Source organism: Miscanthus floridulus, chromosome 1, assembly GCF_019320115.1.
Source record: "Miscanthus floridulus cultivar M001 chromosome 1, ASM1932011v1, whole genome shotgun sequence".
Lineage (NCBI taxonomy): Eukaryota > Viridiplantae > Streptophyta > Magnoliopsida > Poales > Poaceae > Miscanthus > Miscanthus floridulus.
Genome location: NC_089580.1, coordinates 9,296,078 through 9,314,269, shown reverse-complemented (window position 1 = coordinate 9,314,269; position 18,192 = coordinate 9,296,078). Strand labels below are relative to the sequence as shown.

The window sequence follows — 18,192 nt, the reverse complement described above, 5'->3', positions numbered from 1 at the left end:
CGAGGGTGTCGACGTAGAGGATGTTGAGGCCACTGCCTCCATCCATCAGCACCTTGGTGAGGCGCTTCTTGCGAACGATGGGGTCGATGATGAGCGGGTAGCATCCTAGTCTCATGACGTGGGAGGGATGGTCCCTCTTATCAAAGGTGATTGGAGATTCCGACCAGCTGAGAAAGGAGGGGACGACCGTCTTAGCGGTGCATGCCTCCCTATAATACACCTTGTGCTGGCGTTTGGTCCAGATGGCGTTGAATCCGCTGAAGATCATTATGCATTCCTCAGGGTCGAGGAAGCCATCTCCATCCTTGCCCGCCGCACCTCCCTTCTTGGCTGCTGCTTCTTTGCCGTCTCCTTCTTTCGACATGCTGGCCTGTCGGAGGAAACATTTGAGGAGCTCGTAGTCTTTGTAAAGGTGTTTGATGGGGTAGGCATGGTTGGTGCATGGGCTATCCATGAGCTTGTTGAACTAGTCAGGTAGGCCCTATTGGGGCTACTTGCCCGTGCGATCAGCTATGGCGACCAACGCAGTGTTGTTCGATCGGCGCCGATCCTTTTTGTTCTTCTTGCCCCTCTGTGCGAAGGGGCCTTTGTCTTGGTCCATGCACTTGGCCTTGCCTTTGTCCCAGCCTTCGTTGAAGACCGCTCCAACCGCCTCCTCGATGGAGGCGTGATTAGTGGTGACATTGAGCAGGTCGTGGGTGGTATGGGGCTTCAGGCAGCCAAGCTTGTGGATCAGGGACTCGCAGGTCGTCCCCGAGAGGAACGCACTGATGGTGTCCATGTCGATGACATCAGGGAGGGAGTTGCATCATTGGGAGAACCTATGAATGTAATCCCGCAGGGACTCGCTGGGCTCCTACTGGCAGCTCTTGAGGTCCTAGGAGTTTCTAGGGTGGACATACGTCCCCTAGAAAATTCTGACGAAGACCCTCTTGAGGTTTGCCCAGTCGTGGATGCTGTCGTGCAGGAGGAATTCAAGCCATGCTCGAACATGTTCCCCCATGCAGATGGGGAGATACTGAATGATGAAAAAGTCATCATTCACCCCTCCGGCTCGGCAGGCGAGCCTAAAATCTTCAAGCCAAATACCAGGGTTTGTCTCCCCGGTGTACTTGGTGATATTGGTGGGTGGTCAAAAGCGCTGTGGGAATGGTGCTCTCCGGATACGCCAGTCAAAGGCCCATGGTCCCAGGCCCTCAGGACTAGGACTCCGGTCGTCTGGCCGACGACCGTGCTAGGGGCGCGTTTCACCACTCCCCTCAATGGTTCGGCCAGGATCCATGTTGCCTGCTCTCACTGCCGCCTGGTGGACGTCATCATCAAGCCGGGCCTGATGCCGGTTGTTGACGACGCTGTGAGTGTCCTGGTGCGGACTGAGCCATTTGTGTACCAGCGGTCAGTGTGGAGCAGGTGCTAGGTCGGACCATGGCACAGCTGCTACCTCCCAAGCCACACCTGGCGCCTGTAGCGACGAGCGGATGGAGCGATCCGTCTGGCACGTCCCCGCTCCCCCGGTAGGGAGAGAGGGCGCGTGTCAGAGTCATGATGCGGAGCTTTCCGCCTATTGAACGGTGGCGGCTTCTACTAGAACCCAGAGCTTCCGATAGACCGCCCGCTCCTAGGGGTCGACAGGCTCGGGAACGCCATGCAGAAGCATTGCTACAGCAGCGACGTTCTGGCTAGCCCGAGCAAACTATGGGAGATCGTTCCCCTCGTTTATGATGTCGTTTTGGACCTGGTGGGCGCGACCCCGGGTGACGCCCACTAGGTTATGCGCATGGGGTGCAACGTGCTACACCAAGCATGCCGACGTAGGCGGTGACTGGTTCTACCGCCGCTGTCGTAGTTCCTCGGCGTGCCCTTGCGCAAACGCAAGGGCCCCTGCATGTAGGTCCGGAGGGGTGTGAGTTTGTGCAGACTCCGCAACGACCAACGGCTATCCCGGAGCGTCTACCATAGCACACTCCCGGGACGGACGGTGGCTAGGTGCCACGTCGCCTACGCTAGAGCCATCGCTCTCACCATTGTCATCCAGGAGTTCATGGAAAGTTGTAGGAGCATAGCTCGCCATTCCCATGAATTTGGATGTGGGAGGGGGATGGCGGTAGCATCCCTCGGAGCCCCTAAACACACACATACATAGGGGATGCGAGGCCATAGGGGAACCGATCGTACGGTGTCCGTGATGCAGTCAATACGGTCCCTCTAGATAATCGGCGGGAGATACTAAATAGAGAGTAAATAACAGTATGCATATCATTCACAGCAGGGTTTGAGCAGAGAATTTGCTCAAAATGAAGCGCAGATGCCTCATTATTTAAGTCATCATGCGTCCCGGAGCTAATGGAGGGCGCCCCTCCGATGGGTGCCAGAATGAGAGTCTCCTCGCGGAGGTGTAGTACGCTGAGCCGTTCGGCGATGAAGTCTAGGCTTCCAAAGAGGAAGGCCTGGGACGGCTCGAAGACGGGTGGAACCCACATCCCAACCCTTGGGAGTGCGGGAAACTCTAGTGAGCCGAAGCGAGTCATATCGCTTGAGCCTGCCATGGTGAAGGTGGTGGAAAAGTGGGCCATCCGATGACCAAAAAGTGTTGAATGTATAATGTCTTCCCCACGGTCGGCGCCAACTATCGGTGCAGAAAGTGACCAACAAGTAAATATTTATAGTTTTGCCTTACGTTGTGATCGGAGGTGGCCTAGCACTCAATGACACAGGGTTTATACTGGTTCAGGCAACATGCCCTACGTCCAGTTTGAGTCAGTCGGTGACTTTATTCCTAAGCCCAGGTGCTCGAAGTTTGCAGTGGGGTTACAAATGAGAAGAAGAAAGATGGGGGTACGAGAGGTCCGATCGACTCCGGTTGGAAGGGCCGAGAGTGACGGGAGCCCCGCTATGAGCTATGTGTTCAAGCATGTGCTTGAGGTTCAAACCTGGCGGTTCTGTTGTTGTGAACTAGTGAATTTGATCGATCTAAAAATGAATCTAGAATAACTTACCCTATCGGGAGAGAGCACATCCCCTTTTATAGATAAAGGGGATGGCCTTACAAGTAAGAGGGAGAGAGTACGTATGCTACTGAGCCTTGTTGCCCACGCCGACGGGTACAGAATGATGGTAGGTGCCCATAATACTGTTGAATGTTAGATGCATGTGGGAGGTGGTGTTGTCTTCTTCGGGTATGGCAGACGTCGGCGCCTGCCACATTGTTGATACCTGGAGGTATGCAAGGGGTTTTACCATGTTCGCCTGGTACGGTAAAAGCCGGCACCCACAACACTGTCGATGCCTAGAGGCATGTGGGGGGCCTCACCATATGAGAGTTAATGGCGCCCACAATACTGTAGGGGAAAATGTCAGCGCCTAAAACACTGTTTGGGCTCTGTTGTGATAGGGAGGTTGCAGAGTACTGTTTCTACAGGTATATAGAGTATGGTCCCTGGTATTGAAGTTTGACTTATGCGCCATACCTTACTTTCTCCATCCATTTCTTGGTCCTTACCGAGCGGACATCCCCGGTCGGTTGGTCCTAGTCGACTCTAATTGCGCCAGTCGGAGAAGACCAGTGAGCAGGGTTTTGGCATACCGTGATCGAAGACGTGGGGTCGGAGTCAGAAGTAGTGCTTTGGCTAGGCCTTCTAGTCAGAGAGGCCGTCTAGAAGCAGGCTGGAGACCAAAGTGAGCACTCCTTCATAGAGGTGGACCAGAGTCGAAAAACGAGCGTCGCTCCTCCTCGGCCAGACCTTCCGATCGGTGATTGGATCGCCCTTCTGGCCTGCTGTTTAGATACTTGGGCCGGCCCATGAGTTGCACGTTGTCTGCTTAGGCCGAGCCTTCGTTGGGAAGCCGGTCCGCGAGGGACCCCGGGTTTATGAACCCGACACATGGCTATACTTGGCCATAGCATCATTGAACACTCTCATGTCATGTACTAAATCAGGTCATACAACAAGAACAAATGTGAACCTCATGTCAAAGTCACAAACAACCATCACATTTTGTGTTGTCATACCCTTGCGGCACATGTGCTGAACCAGCCTATCACTTGGCACCACACATGGTATGTGAGTGCCATCTATTGCTCCTATACAATTGTTGAACAAGGGATGGAACCTAGGGTTTCTCAATCTAGGATGAATTGTTCTAAAGTTTGGGTCTACTAGCTTAATGATGTCTACAGCTAGCTTAACCACACATTGCAAAACTTTCTCAAAGTTGTTGTGAACTGTGCCTAGTGATCTCTCAAATCTATCCTCAGCTTGCCTAACTGACTGTGGTGCTCCAAGTATCCAAAGGAACATTCATAAAGCCTCAACAGAGGTACTCTAGGTACTAGATTTTAGGCCATATGACTCAACCAGCAGATCATGAAGTCAATGGAATACAGTTGGGCTCATTCTAAACATGTTGTAGCAGTTGTTTCTATCTCCTAGCTTTCTCTCTACCCATTCTAGTCCAATTAGCAATGGTTGCCTCCTCTCAGCCCTACTGCAGTATTTGTCATGGTGAATAGCAAACAGGTACATACTGTTCATAAAATCACTGTCATCATCCTCAAGAAGCATTCTATAGATATCCTCATCACTTGATTCATCAGAATTCTCCCCATCCCTCAATGCATGAGCATCCTGACACATAAATGCATGACAATCTTAGTTATATATGCCAGCAAAAAATTGATCATGCATCACAAGCTCACATCACAATCACAAATGAAATTCATCACACAGTTCAACTGACATAGTGCAAACTCTCATGACATAGTGCAAATGACAAACATAGTTCGAATGACATAGTGCAAATACAACAGACTTAGTTCAAATGACACACTTACTACAATAACAGACATAGTTCACATGACATGAATTGTTCAAATGACAGACATAGTTAAGATAAGAGGATCTAGTTGTTGACCCCAACAAAGTACTCAATGAAGCCCAGCCTTCCTATTGGTGTAGATGTTCCAATGAAGAACTCCATTCTATCGTCATCTTTGGTGATCTTGTGCATAGTATACCACAACTGCTTGTTTCCTTCGTCTATGCCACACTCTCGAGCTAACTACTGCACATACCTAATCTTTTCTACTTTGGCAACCTCCGTCTGTTGGGCAATCTGCTGCTTGTTTTCCAAATGTTTCTTGAACATCAGATTCCTCTTAGCTTGAATCCTGGCATTCTCGCTCATGAACTTGTACATGCTCCTAACTGCTGGGCTCTTGGACTTCTTGCTAAGACTAGAGCCAGTGGTGCTTGTGTTGCTTGCTCTCTTGTGGCTACTGATGCTAACTGGGGTCTGAACATCAAGGTCCTCAGGTGGCTCTTCCTCCTATTCCTCATCCACAGTGACACTTTCTCGAGGAACAAATGAGGTGAAGCCATCAACAGCTACACCATGGAATATTTGGTCCAATTCATTAATGTAACATGGGCACCCACACTTGCATTTCTTCCAGTCTAGGTGACCCCACAGAACTTATCTTTGTGAGCAAGGGTAGAGCTTACTGGACATAAACAACAAACAAGCAGTTTTGGCAACTACCTTAGTGTTGTCTTCCCACCATTGATCAGTGGCATCAACAGTTCCATCATAAACCAAATTTGTTGCAAAATAGTACCTTCCTATGACCTCCCTCATCCCTGTCTTGTTCATGACACCATTCACGCAGTTACCTTTAGTAATTTGGTCAACCCCAATCTCACATAGTTTTCCGGTATTTGGTTCTGACCAATTCCCCCTGTCGACTCTATCCTAAACGATCCATAACAAGAATACGTACATATATTACGAAGACGGCAAAAATCAAACAAATAGCATATTTTTCTGGGTTCTGAAAAAAATGGGATTTGAGTGTTCGGAAAGATCTGTTGGATCTCATCATCATCAGCTTCATTTGGGTTGTTGACGTCGAAGTTGTCTTCCGCAACAGCTGATGTCACGGGTCGTCGACGTCCACGCGGCTCCTGGATCCGGCAGGCGCGCCGAATGCAGATCCACGCGAGGCGCGCACGTCAGTGGTCACAGGAGGCAATGGAGGTCCACGACCACCACCAGAGGATGACGACAAGGCACGAGCGGCCGTGGCGCCTCCTCCACCGCCACTGCGAGCCACGCGTAAGCCGATGGTACGACTGCCGCTGCGGACGCGAACGGGAGGGGGACCCATGCTGCCGCCAATGCCTCCACCTTGCGGGCCAGAGGGAAGGAGGCCCTCATAGCCTGCTATTCCAGGGCACTCTTGGCTACGGGAGTTGAGGTCGAGCGCCGCCGTGCCCGCCCGGGGAGCATTGACACTGCTCGAGCCCAGGAAGGGATATGCCGTGTCGTTGAAGTTCTTGTAGCCGCCAGTGGGGGGAAACGGATTAGGTTGTGAGAAGAAGTCCCTGGTGCGGTCGCCATTGCCGTAGCCATCGCCGTTCCCGTTTGCGTCGCCGTAGCTGTCAACGTTGTAGCCGTCCATCAGCAAGGCCGGGAAGGAGGACCTGGCTCAGGGCGGCGGCGTAGGAAGAGCTGGTTCTAGGGCCCGAGGAGGAGGAGCTGGATTTGGGGGCCGTGGAGGAGGAGCTGGATCTGGTCGAACACGGAGGCTCAGAGTGAGAGCGGCGGCGGCGGCGGGCGAGAGCGAGAGCGGCGGGCGAAGCTAGGGTTCGCGCGGAGGGAGAGAGCGGGAGCGGTAGGGAGTGACTGCGGGGGAATGGATAGGGTCCGAGCGACGGGGTGGGTGGGTGCGGGGATAGTGGGCGTTCGGCTCGCCCCCCATGTGTTTTTGGTCAGTTTTGGACATCTTGAGTCCCAAATGCCAAAAGTTTTGAAGTCTCAGTTTCGTTGTTTTTGGTTCATGGTGTTTAAATTCATTTTGCCAAAAGATATGATAAAATAGCAATTTTTTTGGCAAAAGTGGGAAACTAAACAGGCCCTCTGCCCAACTGCATCTTATTATCCGATAATAATGACGATGACGATGACCACTCTTTAAGTATGATATAGCATTTTGCTTTGTGATTCACTTCTAGTAAAATAATGCAGCGACTCCCTTGACCGAATCGCCGGTCCTTTGCCTGCTAAATTTTCTCTGCGCATAGACACCGCCGACACGAGAGGACTGACGAATAATGTGCTTGTAAAACTGCATTATCGAGACTTGTTTTTTTTTTTTGAGGGGAGCATCATCGAGATTTGGTGAGTCAACTGAGAACTGACGGAGGACAACGTCAGAGATCGATCTAGCTAGAATCAAGAGAGCCGCCGCCGCGTCTAGATTCCGCCGGCCGTCCGGCAACACATGCAAGCCCCCGTTCACTCTTCGCTGTGGTTTTTTTTAGCAAAACCGCTTGTGTTTTGTGATTTTGTCCTTGCCTCAGCGGCCCAGCAGCTAGCGCATGCCGGCCGGCTGGTCTTCCATGCGTCGTTCGGCCGTGCGTGACGGCGCCACATCTCATAGTCATAGGGCCCGTTTGGCAGGGCTCCTCCCGAAGGACTCCTCCGGAGGAGCCAGAGCCGTTTTGGAGGAGCCACAAATTATGGCTCCTCCAAAACAGCTCCAACTCCTCTGCTTTTTACTGAAAAACGACTCCTCCAGAAAAACGTTTGACAGGGCTCCTCTGGAGGAGCCAGAGCCGGAGCCGGAAAGGAGCCCTGCCAAATAGGCCCATAGTCATAGTCATAGTGTTCGGTACTCGGTAACCCCCGTTGGCACGAGAAGGCAGCTCGGCCTTTTGTCCCCTCTGATTTCAGGCCAGGCTCCATCTGCTCTACTGGGCCGTTAGTTACTTTTGTTTTTTTTGGTGGAAAATGGGAATGGTCTGGGCCGGATTCTTGCCTCCGAACAAGACAGCGAACGTGAAGTGAAGAAGCCCTCCTCCCTCCAGCCGCAACGGCCGCCGGTCGTCGTCGGCCACGTCACCCGATCCCGGCATCCCGAGCCCGGAGCCTCACAACCTGATCCTCCTCCCCCACACACTTATCAAAAAAATCCCTCCCGCTCCCACCACCGCCGGTCCGCCGCCGTCTCCTCCTCCGCCTCCGCACCACATTCCATCCCCACTCCGGCGGCCCGCGGCGCCATCATCATGGCCGCCGCCTCCCTCCTCGAGGCCACTCGCCTCCTCTCTACCCCGCGCCCACGCCCTCTCCCGCCCCGCCGCGGCCTCCACCCGCACCTCCTCAGGACCCCGCCGCGCGTCTCCTCTCTCCGCGCCCACCTCCACCGCCCCGCTCCTCTCGACGCGCAGGAGCAAGAGCCGCCGGCGAGGCCTGGCGCGCTCCTGGTCCTCGACGCGCTCAGGAGATCCGTGCTCGACACCCTCGCGGCGCTCAAGCGGCCCGCGCTCGCGCTCCTGCTGGCCGGCGCGCTGCTCGCCGCGTTGGCGGGCGGGCCGCACGCCGCGGCGCTGGCCGCCTCGGGCGGCCGCGTCGGCGGGTCCGCCTTCTCCTCGCGCTCCTCCTCGCCTCCGTCCTACGGGTACAGCGCGCCGGCGCCCAGGGGCGGCGGGTACAGGGCCGCGCCCTTCTACTCGCCTTCGCCCTTCGTGTCCGTCGGCCCGGCCATCGGCATCGGCTTCGGGGGATCGGGGTTCCTCTTCACCCTCATTGGCTTCGCGGCTTTCCTCTACCTCGCCGGGTTCCTGTCCGACTCGTCCGGCAGTGCTAGTGTGCTCACAGACACGGAGAAGACCACCGTCCTCAAGCTACAGGTAGGTTTTGGCTGTTGCTTTGGTGGATACATTCACATTTGCTCGGGTCAGTTGCCATAGCCACTTCATTGATTAGTGGAAAATAGTGTAGTACATATGTAAACTGTTGTTACGTTGGCTATTTTTTTCTTGTAGCATACTTCCTGATTTGACACACCATTTCAACATAAGGTTTAAGCCATTGCTTAAATAGCATTGCAACTGAGCCTGGCCTTGTGGTTAGTACGCTGGATATGTTGCCTAGAATCCATATCAGTGACTGTTTGGATGTGAATAGCTCATTTGTCGCGTGTATATTTTATCTGGTAGGAGTATATTTATATATTTAAACTTAATTAAGTAATTAGTGCTTGGTATTATTGGCTTTTCAAATCATGATATTTACACAATGTACCTAGATGTACAAAAATAAGACATGCTTACTTCTATTAATTTCTTTATTAGGAGTATGTATCCAATTTAAGTAACAAGGTATAGGCATCCGCTTAAAACATTCTAATAAATTAACATTGTTGGTAGGTTGGCTTGCTGGGCATGGCACGATCATTTCAGAAGGAGCTTGATCAAATAGCTGAGAAAGCAGATACATCTACCCCAGCTGGGTTGAGCTATGTGTTGACAGGTAAAACAAAAACATACATGCTGCTTGATTTTACTACTTCGGGGTTGTGGTGATGTAGCTGGCAAGCTATTTATATCACCAATCGCCATGAACTAGTATGCGCCATGGACCATATTAGAGCAAAAAAAGGGCAAACCTGAACTTGGAACACTGTGGTTGTTGAGGATAACCATCAAGATTAAACATCGGAGGGATTGGGTCTCATTGGGGTGTGTTGCTTTTAGTTGAAGTAATGTACCTAATGTTAGCCTTCTGTTCTGATATGTTTTGGTTCCTTTCATTTCTCATTGGGCCTTGTTCGCCCTTATTGCTGGTAAGGATCACTTTCGTACTTTGCTGGACACAATTTCTATATGTGATAGTCCATCGCAGTGCTGCTTCTTTGTTTTCATGATCTCTGTTTTGGGCAAGAATTCATGTTACCTGATACAAATTCAATAATCTTGATATAGTTCTTGTATTGCTTTAAATTGTAATTACATTATGCATCATAATTTCCTTGGAAATAAACTATATAGATTTATTATTTCTGTAAGGCTTATGACCATTCTGCTATTGCCTTGAAATCATGCTGATTGTTTAGTTGTTTTTATGCTGTTCTATAGAGACAACATTGGCATTACTTCGGCATCCGGATTGTTGTATCTCAGGTTACTCATCGGTAAGCCCACCTTTTGCTTTAATTTGTATTCTTTAGCTTATTTAGCAGATTGCAGTGTGTTTCTTGTTTCCATCTAAATGTAACTCTATGACTTGTCCTGCAATGTAATGTTATGCATAACTCCTAGAAAAATGCAAAACTGCCTTTTCATTTACATTCCTATTTCACCAGTGATGAAATGATCATAAACTCCTTTTTAGGTTGCAAGTCATATCAATACTTCATGCATGAGCACCTTATCATGTCTTTAGCGTCAGGGTCATAAAGGTTTGGAATTCAGTAATCTCTCATTTCAATGCCTATTAATCACGTTTATTGTTCTAAAAAGGTGGATGTGAAACGAAGCATGGATGATGGTGAGAAACGTTTCAATCAGCTTTCAATTGAGGAGAGGGGCAAGTTTGATGAAGAGACACTTGTGAATGTGAACAGCATCAAGAGGAATAAAGGAGGCAGCCAAAGATCAAGTGGTTTTAGCAACGAGTACATTGTGGTATGTAACAGATGGCACCAGGCCTGTCAAATAGTATCTTATGTGCATGCAATGAGTATCTTTTTGCTGATAGAGTTGAGATGCCAATTGTGATTCACGAATTAAGATTTTTGTCTTAAAGAAACACTGTTTACAAACTTATATTCCAGTAGGGGGGGTGGGGGTATGATTTCCATTGTGTATACTGTGTACGTTTGTGTGATTAATATTTCTGATTACCTGTTTTACTAGTATCACTCAGCACAGCAGTGATCACATGATATCTAAGCCTTATTAATTTCATATTTGCAGATAACCATATTGGTTGCTGCTGAGGGAGTACATAAGCTGCCGGTTATAAATAGCAGCAATCACTTAAAGACAGCTCTACAAAAGATGGGTGCCATACCATCAAGCAAAATACTGGTATTTCTTGCTCGTTTCTTTTTTCTCTTGTTATATCATCAAGTTTAAATTCTAGTCTACCATCCCTACTCAGGAGTCATTCCATGTCGAGGGCCTCTTTGGAACGCAGGATTCTAAAAACACAAGAATTGGAAAAACATAGGAATAGAATGTCCTAACATTTTGAATCCTATGGATTGAGAAAACACATGAAACTGCAAGTTTGATCAGGATTTTGTCGAGAGTGACACAAAGGAAACTTTCATGAGATTCAACCTCTTGATAAAATTCCTCCAAAATTCCCATGAAACAAGACATTCCATAAGAATATCACAGGATCTGTAGGAATCCAATCCTTTGTTCCAAAGGGGTTTATAGGAAAATTTCCTATATAGGATTTGAATCTCTAGCATTATTCCATTTTTCCTTTGTTCCAAAGGGGGGCTGATTGTATTGGGGTAAAATAATGTTAACTGACAGCAACCTGGTTGTCACCAACATCTACAGTTCTGTAAAATGGTATTTGCTCCAAAATTTGATCCAGACTGGTCCGAACATAGTTCTGTAGTCCATTTCTGTTGTATGAGGCTGTCAGATATAGTTAGCAAATTTAAAATTGCAGCAAATCAATGTTGTGTTGTAGTGACATACTGACATTTAATAAGCAACATCTTGCTATATTTTCTTTGAGGCGAAGACAGTAACATACTAAGGGGGTGTCGGGATCCAGTGACTAAAGTTTAGGAGGTGTCACATGGGGGTGTCGCATGGGGTGTTCGGATACTAATAAAAAAACAAATTACAGAATCCGTCAGTAATCCGCGAGACGAATTTATTAAGCCTAATTAATCTGTCATTAGCACATGTTTACTGTAGCATCGCATTGTCAAATCATGGACTGATTAGGCTTACAAAATTCGTCTCGCAAAACAGTCTCAATCTGTGCATTTAGTTTCGTAATTAGTCTATATTTAATACTCCATGCATGTGTCCAAACACCCGATGGGACAGCGACTAAAGTTTAGAAGGTGAATTTAAACACCCCCTAACATCTTGCTAGATTACAAAGCATTTAGTCCAAGTAAGATGTGGTAACTCGGAGTTAGAGATGAAACCAACAAGAGTCTCACAAATTCGCTCTAAAAAATAAAGGGAAAATAAAAATAAGAATAAAAAAAGGGAGAGAAGAACTAAACGAACCAACATCTTGCTAGCCCACTTTCTTTTAAAATTCATGTTGTCTGCATTTTGTTCATATTCATATGCTACAAAAGTGATCTCTGATGTTTGTTAATCTTCTTTACAGGCAGTCGAGGTCCTATGGACTCCACAAAATGAGAATGACACGTTGTCAGAGCGAGAGCTCCTTGAAGATTACCCGCTCTTAAGGCCTCTGTAGAAAGATAAAGTTAGAGGTTGCCCCTGCAAAGAAAGAACAAGCTGTAGATTCAGTTTTGGTGGTTTTCTTACTAACTACAGCGCAGATCTTGCGTTTGTATAAGAAGTATATAATTTGTAATTGGCGTCACTGTTAGCCTTCATTTCAGAACATATAGCGCACAGTGCAAATCTGCAATTGTTCTGTCGATAGTCTTGTTCATTGTTCCTGACACAATAACACAAACTTGTAAATAGATTATTCTGAAAGAACACGAGAGTCTGCACTTGTGTGTGTACCGGTTCTGATATGGATTTTTTTTTCAAAAAATAAAAAGAATTGATGAGATATTGCATGTCAGTTCCGACTTCCAAAGTCCACGGTCGACGGTCTCCATGGCTGCAGTAGAATACCGTGCGTGAGATCACTGTGGGGCACCATTTTATTGTTCTGTCTTCTGTGGAAAACAAGACCATACTTTTTTTTGAGTCTTTTACTTGTATGCCATTAAAAAAGATGGTCTAATCGTCTATGTCCCTAAAAAGTTCGATCTATCGTCAGTGTCCAAGCTCGAAAAACTTTTCTCTCTCACGCCATTCTGTCACTAACGGTGTGAAATATGGGTGGCAAAGGACTTGAATGCCTTCTGGAACTTTTGTTTCTCATGTGCCACTGCCTGCTGGGCGGCAACGTTTGCTGCTTCCGATCACCGCGTGCAAGAAAGAAATTGCGCAGAGACGGAGGAGGTACCTGCTTCCGCCATGTTCCCGAAGAGGGTCTCTGCCAGCAGGTAGCAGCCCACGAGAAAGCACGCGAGGACCACGACTGTGACCGCTCCAATGGTTGCCAGAACGAACGACATGATGGATTGTGCCTTCCTCCCTGCGGTGCGGGCATTTCAGTTTTCAGTTGAAGATGTCAGCTACCTTATAAAATCAATCAGAGCAGGAGTTCTAGTGTCGAAATCGCAGTACGCTCGTGACATTATGTACCGAACAAGGTAGTAGTAGAGATGACTCACAGAGCGATGGACCCTTGGGCTGAGCAAGGGCCATGGTCAGGTCGGCGAGCGTCTGCTCCAAGCCGTCAGTGTACGAGGAAGCGACGTCGCCGGCGTAGTACGCCAGGAGGTAGCCGTGGCTCCATACGCCCGCGCGGCGGGTGTCGTTGGTGCAGCCCTCGCTGGCTGCCGCGACGGCGGCCCGGAGGCACGCATGGCAGTCCGACGCGTCGGCGACGCAGCCGAAGCCGAACCCGAAGCAGAGGCCGAGGGCGTGAGCGCGGTCGCGCCCGGGGTCCGGCTGGGAGCGCAGCGCGGCGGAGGGGAGCGCGGTGAGCAGCGGGGCGAGGCTGGCGCGGAACGCGGTGGCGTTGCCGTGGCGGACGCCGGCGGGGCGCAGCCGATCAAACCAATATTATCAGATACAACTCGAAATTCTAGCACTACCAAACTCGTACATAATAATATTCGATATATATCTATCATGCATGCTGATTTGCATCGCTAACTAGTAGGATGTGCTTGTATATTAAATAATCTCTCAGTCTGTGATAGCTTAATTATATCTGAGCGTCTGGTCAAGCTGAAGTACGACGTTCACAGTCCTGCGCATGCATTCGCATCTACAAGCAAGATTTGATAGATGTTGTTGATCGATGCATGTACATATAATCAAGCACATGGCCCGCTTTGCCCTGGTGGTAAAGGACGTGTTCATAAACGCACGGGGCCACGAGGTGACAACACGCACGGGGCCGGTCGGCCTGCGTGCATGCTCGGTGCTCGCTCGCACGCACACTCGACGGGACGGACGGACGTACAGGTACAGGTACAGAAGGTGAGATGGATGGAGTCGATGCGATGGTTCATGCATGCACGTACGGCCCGATTCGATCGGCGCAATGGCGCATGCATGCATATGGGATATCCATCGATGCCAACGCGGCAACCAAGGAGGATTCTGCGCTCGCAGCAGCCAGCAGGACGCAAAACGACTGTCGGTGCTGACTACCCAGACCTCCGGCGTCGAGCAGTGCCACGCTGAGATCTGCGGCTCGGCGTGAGGTAACACAGCGCCGAGGTAGGGGGGCCCAACGCCTTCGTGGCAACTGCGACCGGAGTCCGCGCAGACGAGATGCATGTAATTTAGATCGAACCAATTTCCAGATGGCATTACCAACCGGAGGACTCGAGCCTGGCACCGTACAGCATGCCGAAACCAGAGGTTCACACGAACTCCCGGAGCTTCTCCATGTCGTCCTCGTATCCATTGCTAGTGATGCGCAGGCCCATCGCGAACATCCAGAGCTCCAGCCAGCGCCGGGCGAGCACGCACGACCGCACGGCATCTCGCGCGGGAAGGAAACCGAGGATGTGTTGAAGGACACCGTCTGGTAAGGACTCTATGCTGTTGTCACTGCTCTCAATTGGCGCTTTCCTGCCCCTTTTCCCTCTTCTCCAAGGACACATTCTATCGAACAGGCGGCGGGCGTCGGCGCTGTGGGACGAGATATAAAATTAAGGTGGATGGATGGGTATGTCGCCCACATCAAATTAGTCCAAACCTTGTTGGCGACAAAAGCCATTAGGTTGCCGCTCAGCAGGCAGTGGCACATGAGAAACAAAAGTTTCAGGGGCATTCAAGTCCTTTGTCACCCACATTTCACACCGTTAGTGACAGAATGGCGTGAGAGAGAAAAGTTTTTCGAGCTTGGACACTGACGATAGATCGAACTTTTTAGGGACATGGACGATTAGACCATCTTTTTTAATGGCATATAAGTAAAAGACTCTACTTTTTTATGCTGGCCTACTGCTAGTTGCCAGATTGACACAATCACACAAGCAACTTCCTAACCCAAATAGTATATTACATTACGGTGGTGTTTAAATCTAGGGGGTAAAGTTTAGGGATGTTACATTGGAGTGTTAAATGAGAGTGTTTGGATAGTAATAATAAAATAAATTACAGAAGTCTTCAGTAATTCGCGAGATGAATTTTATTAAGCCTATTTAATCTGTCATTAACACATGTTTACTGTAGCGCCACATTATCAAATTATGGACTAATTAGGCTTAAAAAATTCGTCTCACAAATTAGTCGCAATATGTGCAATTAGTTATTTTTTAACCTATATTTAATACTCCATATATGTATCCAAACATCTGATATGATAGGGAGTAAACTTTAGAGGAGGAACTAATTAACAAGGCCTATGACAAGCAACGAAACTCATAAACGTACTTGTACCATTGCTGGCCTTATTTAACACGCCAATGATCAGCGTCTGATTTCAGTCTGAACACCGAATCCAATTCGCAGCCATTCTCTTCTTAAACAAAGTCCTTAACGCCAACGCGCTTGTAGCGCAGTGGTGAGCGCTTCCGTCGTGGAGGCCACCCACCCACGTTCGAATCCCAGTTGTGGATCGTGCTAGCCCTTGACACTCGCGTGACGCTACAATATGACTACGATGTACCCGTCGTCTACGAGGCTCGTGTGGTTTTGGTGATCTTTAGAAAGACGTTGAAGGGACCGTGACGCCTAAGAGGGGGATGAATTAGGCAACTTAAAAATCTAACTCCAAAACTATGGCCTCTTTTTCTAACTCTAGCAAAACCTATGCAATAGATGAACTATCTAAATGTGCAACTACTATTTTGCTAGTGAGTTGCTATCTCTACCGCAAAACAAGTAATGTAAACAATGTAAATGCGGAAGCTAAAAAGTAAGGTAGAGATATGCAAACTCCCGTCGATGACTCTAGTATTTTTACCGAGGTATCGAGAAGCGCGCAAGCTTCCCCCTAGTCCTCGTTGGAGCCCCTCGCAAGGGCCAAGCTCCCAGTCGGGTAACTCCGTGGATAGGCTCGGGCCTTCCCCACACGCAAGTGGGTCTCCGATGTGCCTTCCGGCAAGCCTCTCCCGGATGCTCCCCGCCGTCTTCACTATCAAGCTTCCGGCCGAAACGCCGCGGGCCTTGTTCCCTCCGGTACACGGTGGCGGCCACACCTCAAACACGGTTGGTGTGATCTCGCAAGACTTCAAGCCCCTCCGATGTACAACAATGGTGCTCGCAAGCACCGAGTGGTAAGAGGTATGCAAACCTCACTAAACACTAGGCCTAAACCTAGAGCAAGCGCATAAGCGGTGGTCTAATCAACCTAAGCACTTCGCAAAGCACCTACGCTAATCACCTGATGAATCACTAAGCACTATGCAAGTGGAGATCACTAAAATGGTGTATCAACACCATTGGTATGTTTCCTTAGCTCCACGTATCTCAAATGGCCGATTGGGGGTTGTATTTATAAGCCCCACTGAGAAAGTAGCCGTTGGGGTTGGATTCCCGTGAAACTGCTACTGACCGGACGCTGAATCGTCCTGACCGAACGCGTCCGGTCGTCCCGACCGTTGAGCCGGCAAAATACTGACCAGCGTCCGGTCGCCTGCCACCGGACGCGTCTGGTCGCAGATTTGCCGCTCTGGAACCTTACTGTAATCGATCAGACGCTGTTGTCCTGCGTCTGGTCAGTTGCCGCCAGCGTCCGGTCCAGTGTCTGGTGCCTGTCTGCCGAGCCACTTGCCCAGCGTCCGATCGCAGCGTCCGGTTGCTTGTCCAGCGTCCGGTCCTGCATCCGGTCACCACAGTGAGCTCATTTCTTCGTGATCTTGCATACGGCTTGATTCCAATCTTTATGCTTGGACTTTGCTTGATCTCTTGGGTCTTCTCTTATGCTCCTAAGGTCTTGCTTGAGGTGTTGATCATTGGATTATCACATTGCCTTTGTCCAAGTTACGTCTTGCACCCTATTGAGCTACAAAATAAACACTTGCAAATTCACTAGTCCAATTTGGTTGTGTTGGTCATCAAGCACCAAAATCCAAAGTAAATGGGCCAATGGTCCATTTTCCTTACAATCTCCCCCTTTTTGGTGATTGATGCCAACACGACCAAAGCAAGCAAATAATAAAAATTTGGAAGTTAAAAACTACCTACTTGCTAGGATGCAATGTAAAGGGCAAGGTTATATGATACTAATTGACAGATACTAATTAAAACTTTACTTAAAAGCTTGTCTTGCCCTTGCAAATGTCCCCATGTGATATTGTGGATTAAAGCCTAGCTTTTCAAAAAAAAATATTCTCCCATTACTTAGACTAATCCATAATTCACTTTCCTCCCTTTCTCGGATCATTTCCACTTGTAGACATTGTAGACATCAACTTGATGCTTGCCTTTGGTCCTTCAAATTCTCCCCCTTTGGCATCAAACACCGAAAAGGAAGACATTAGTAGCACAAGGGAGGGTCAAATTTCGTGATCCTTTGTGTATAGAGTGAGATGGATCACAAAATTTGACTCTCACATTATATAGACTAAGCTCTCCCTAAATATATGCATGCATATGGTAGAAAGCAAAGCATATGCATAATTATCAATTTATTGCACAAGAGAGTTTAATCTATATAATGCATGGAAAAAGCATATAAATATGAAATGAAATCAACATGATGATGCCAGTTGAAGAATGATGCTTAACTCCAGGGACTCCAATTTCCTTACAATAAGACTACTACACATGTGATAGGTTTGAAAAATTGATACAAATTGAAAAAGTGTTAGTCTCAAAACATCCAAGTTGTAGATTAAGCTCCCCCTAAATTTGTGCACACAAGTGTTGAATACTTGTAAAATTTGTGCACATTGATTTAAGTATCAAAATACCACTTGAAAGATGATATTTGGGAGAGATTATCTACAATTTAGACTTTGGCACATATTAGATAAACAAAAGTAAGACAAGCTATGTGTCGTGCTTCTAAGCAATTTTAAACCATGTAGGTTTACTCCATGGGTTAAAAATGAGACCGAGCAAGCCTACCATAAGATATACCTAGTGTATACAAGATAAAAGAAAAAAACATGCAAATGCAAACCTAGACATGAAGAGTGACTAGATG

The 18,192-nt window shown here is 48.5% G+C and overlaps 1 protein-coding gene across 1 annotated transcript; it reads left to right on the top strand.

The window, feature by feature from the left end:
- The first annotated feature begins 7,875 nt into the window (after positions 1 to 7,875).
- Positions 7,876 to 12,536, top strand: LOC136472425 (FLUCTUATING-LIGHT-ACCLIMATION protein 1, chloroplastic-like). Its single transcript, XM_066470133.1, has 6 exons — positions 7,876 to 8,690; positions 9,210 to 9,312; positions 9,918 to 9,973; positions 10,302 to 10,466; positions 10,758 to 10,871; positions 12,157 to 12,536. Exons 1-6 carry the CDS (start codon positions 8,067 to 8,069, stop codon positions 12,247 to 12,249), a joined length of 1,155 nt encoding a protein of 384 aa, XP_066326230.1. The 5' UTR covers positions 7,876 to 8,066; the 3' UTR covers positions 12,250 to 12,536.
- Positions 12,537 to 18,192: the final 5,656 nt, after the last annotated feature.

Excerpts from the sequence above, each read along its gene's own strand:
- LOC136472425 (XM_066470133.1), top strand. The coding sequence starts at position 8,067 with ATGGCCGCCGCCTCCCTCCTCGAGGCCACTCGCCTCCTCTCTACCCCG. Across the intron at positions 9,313-9,917 it reads GTTGAGCTATGTGTTGACAG|AGACAACATTGGCATTACTT; the intron begins GTAAAACAAAAA and ends GCTGTTCTATAG. Across the intron at positions 10,467-10,757 it reads TTAGCAACGAGTACATTGTG|ATAACCATATTGGTTGCTGC; the intron begins GTATGTAACAGA and ends TCATATTTGCAG.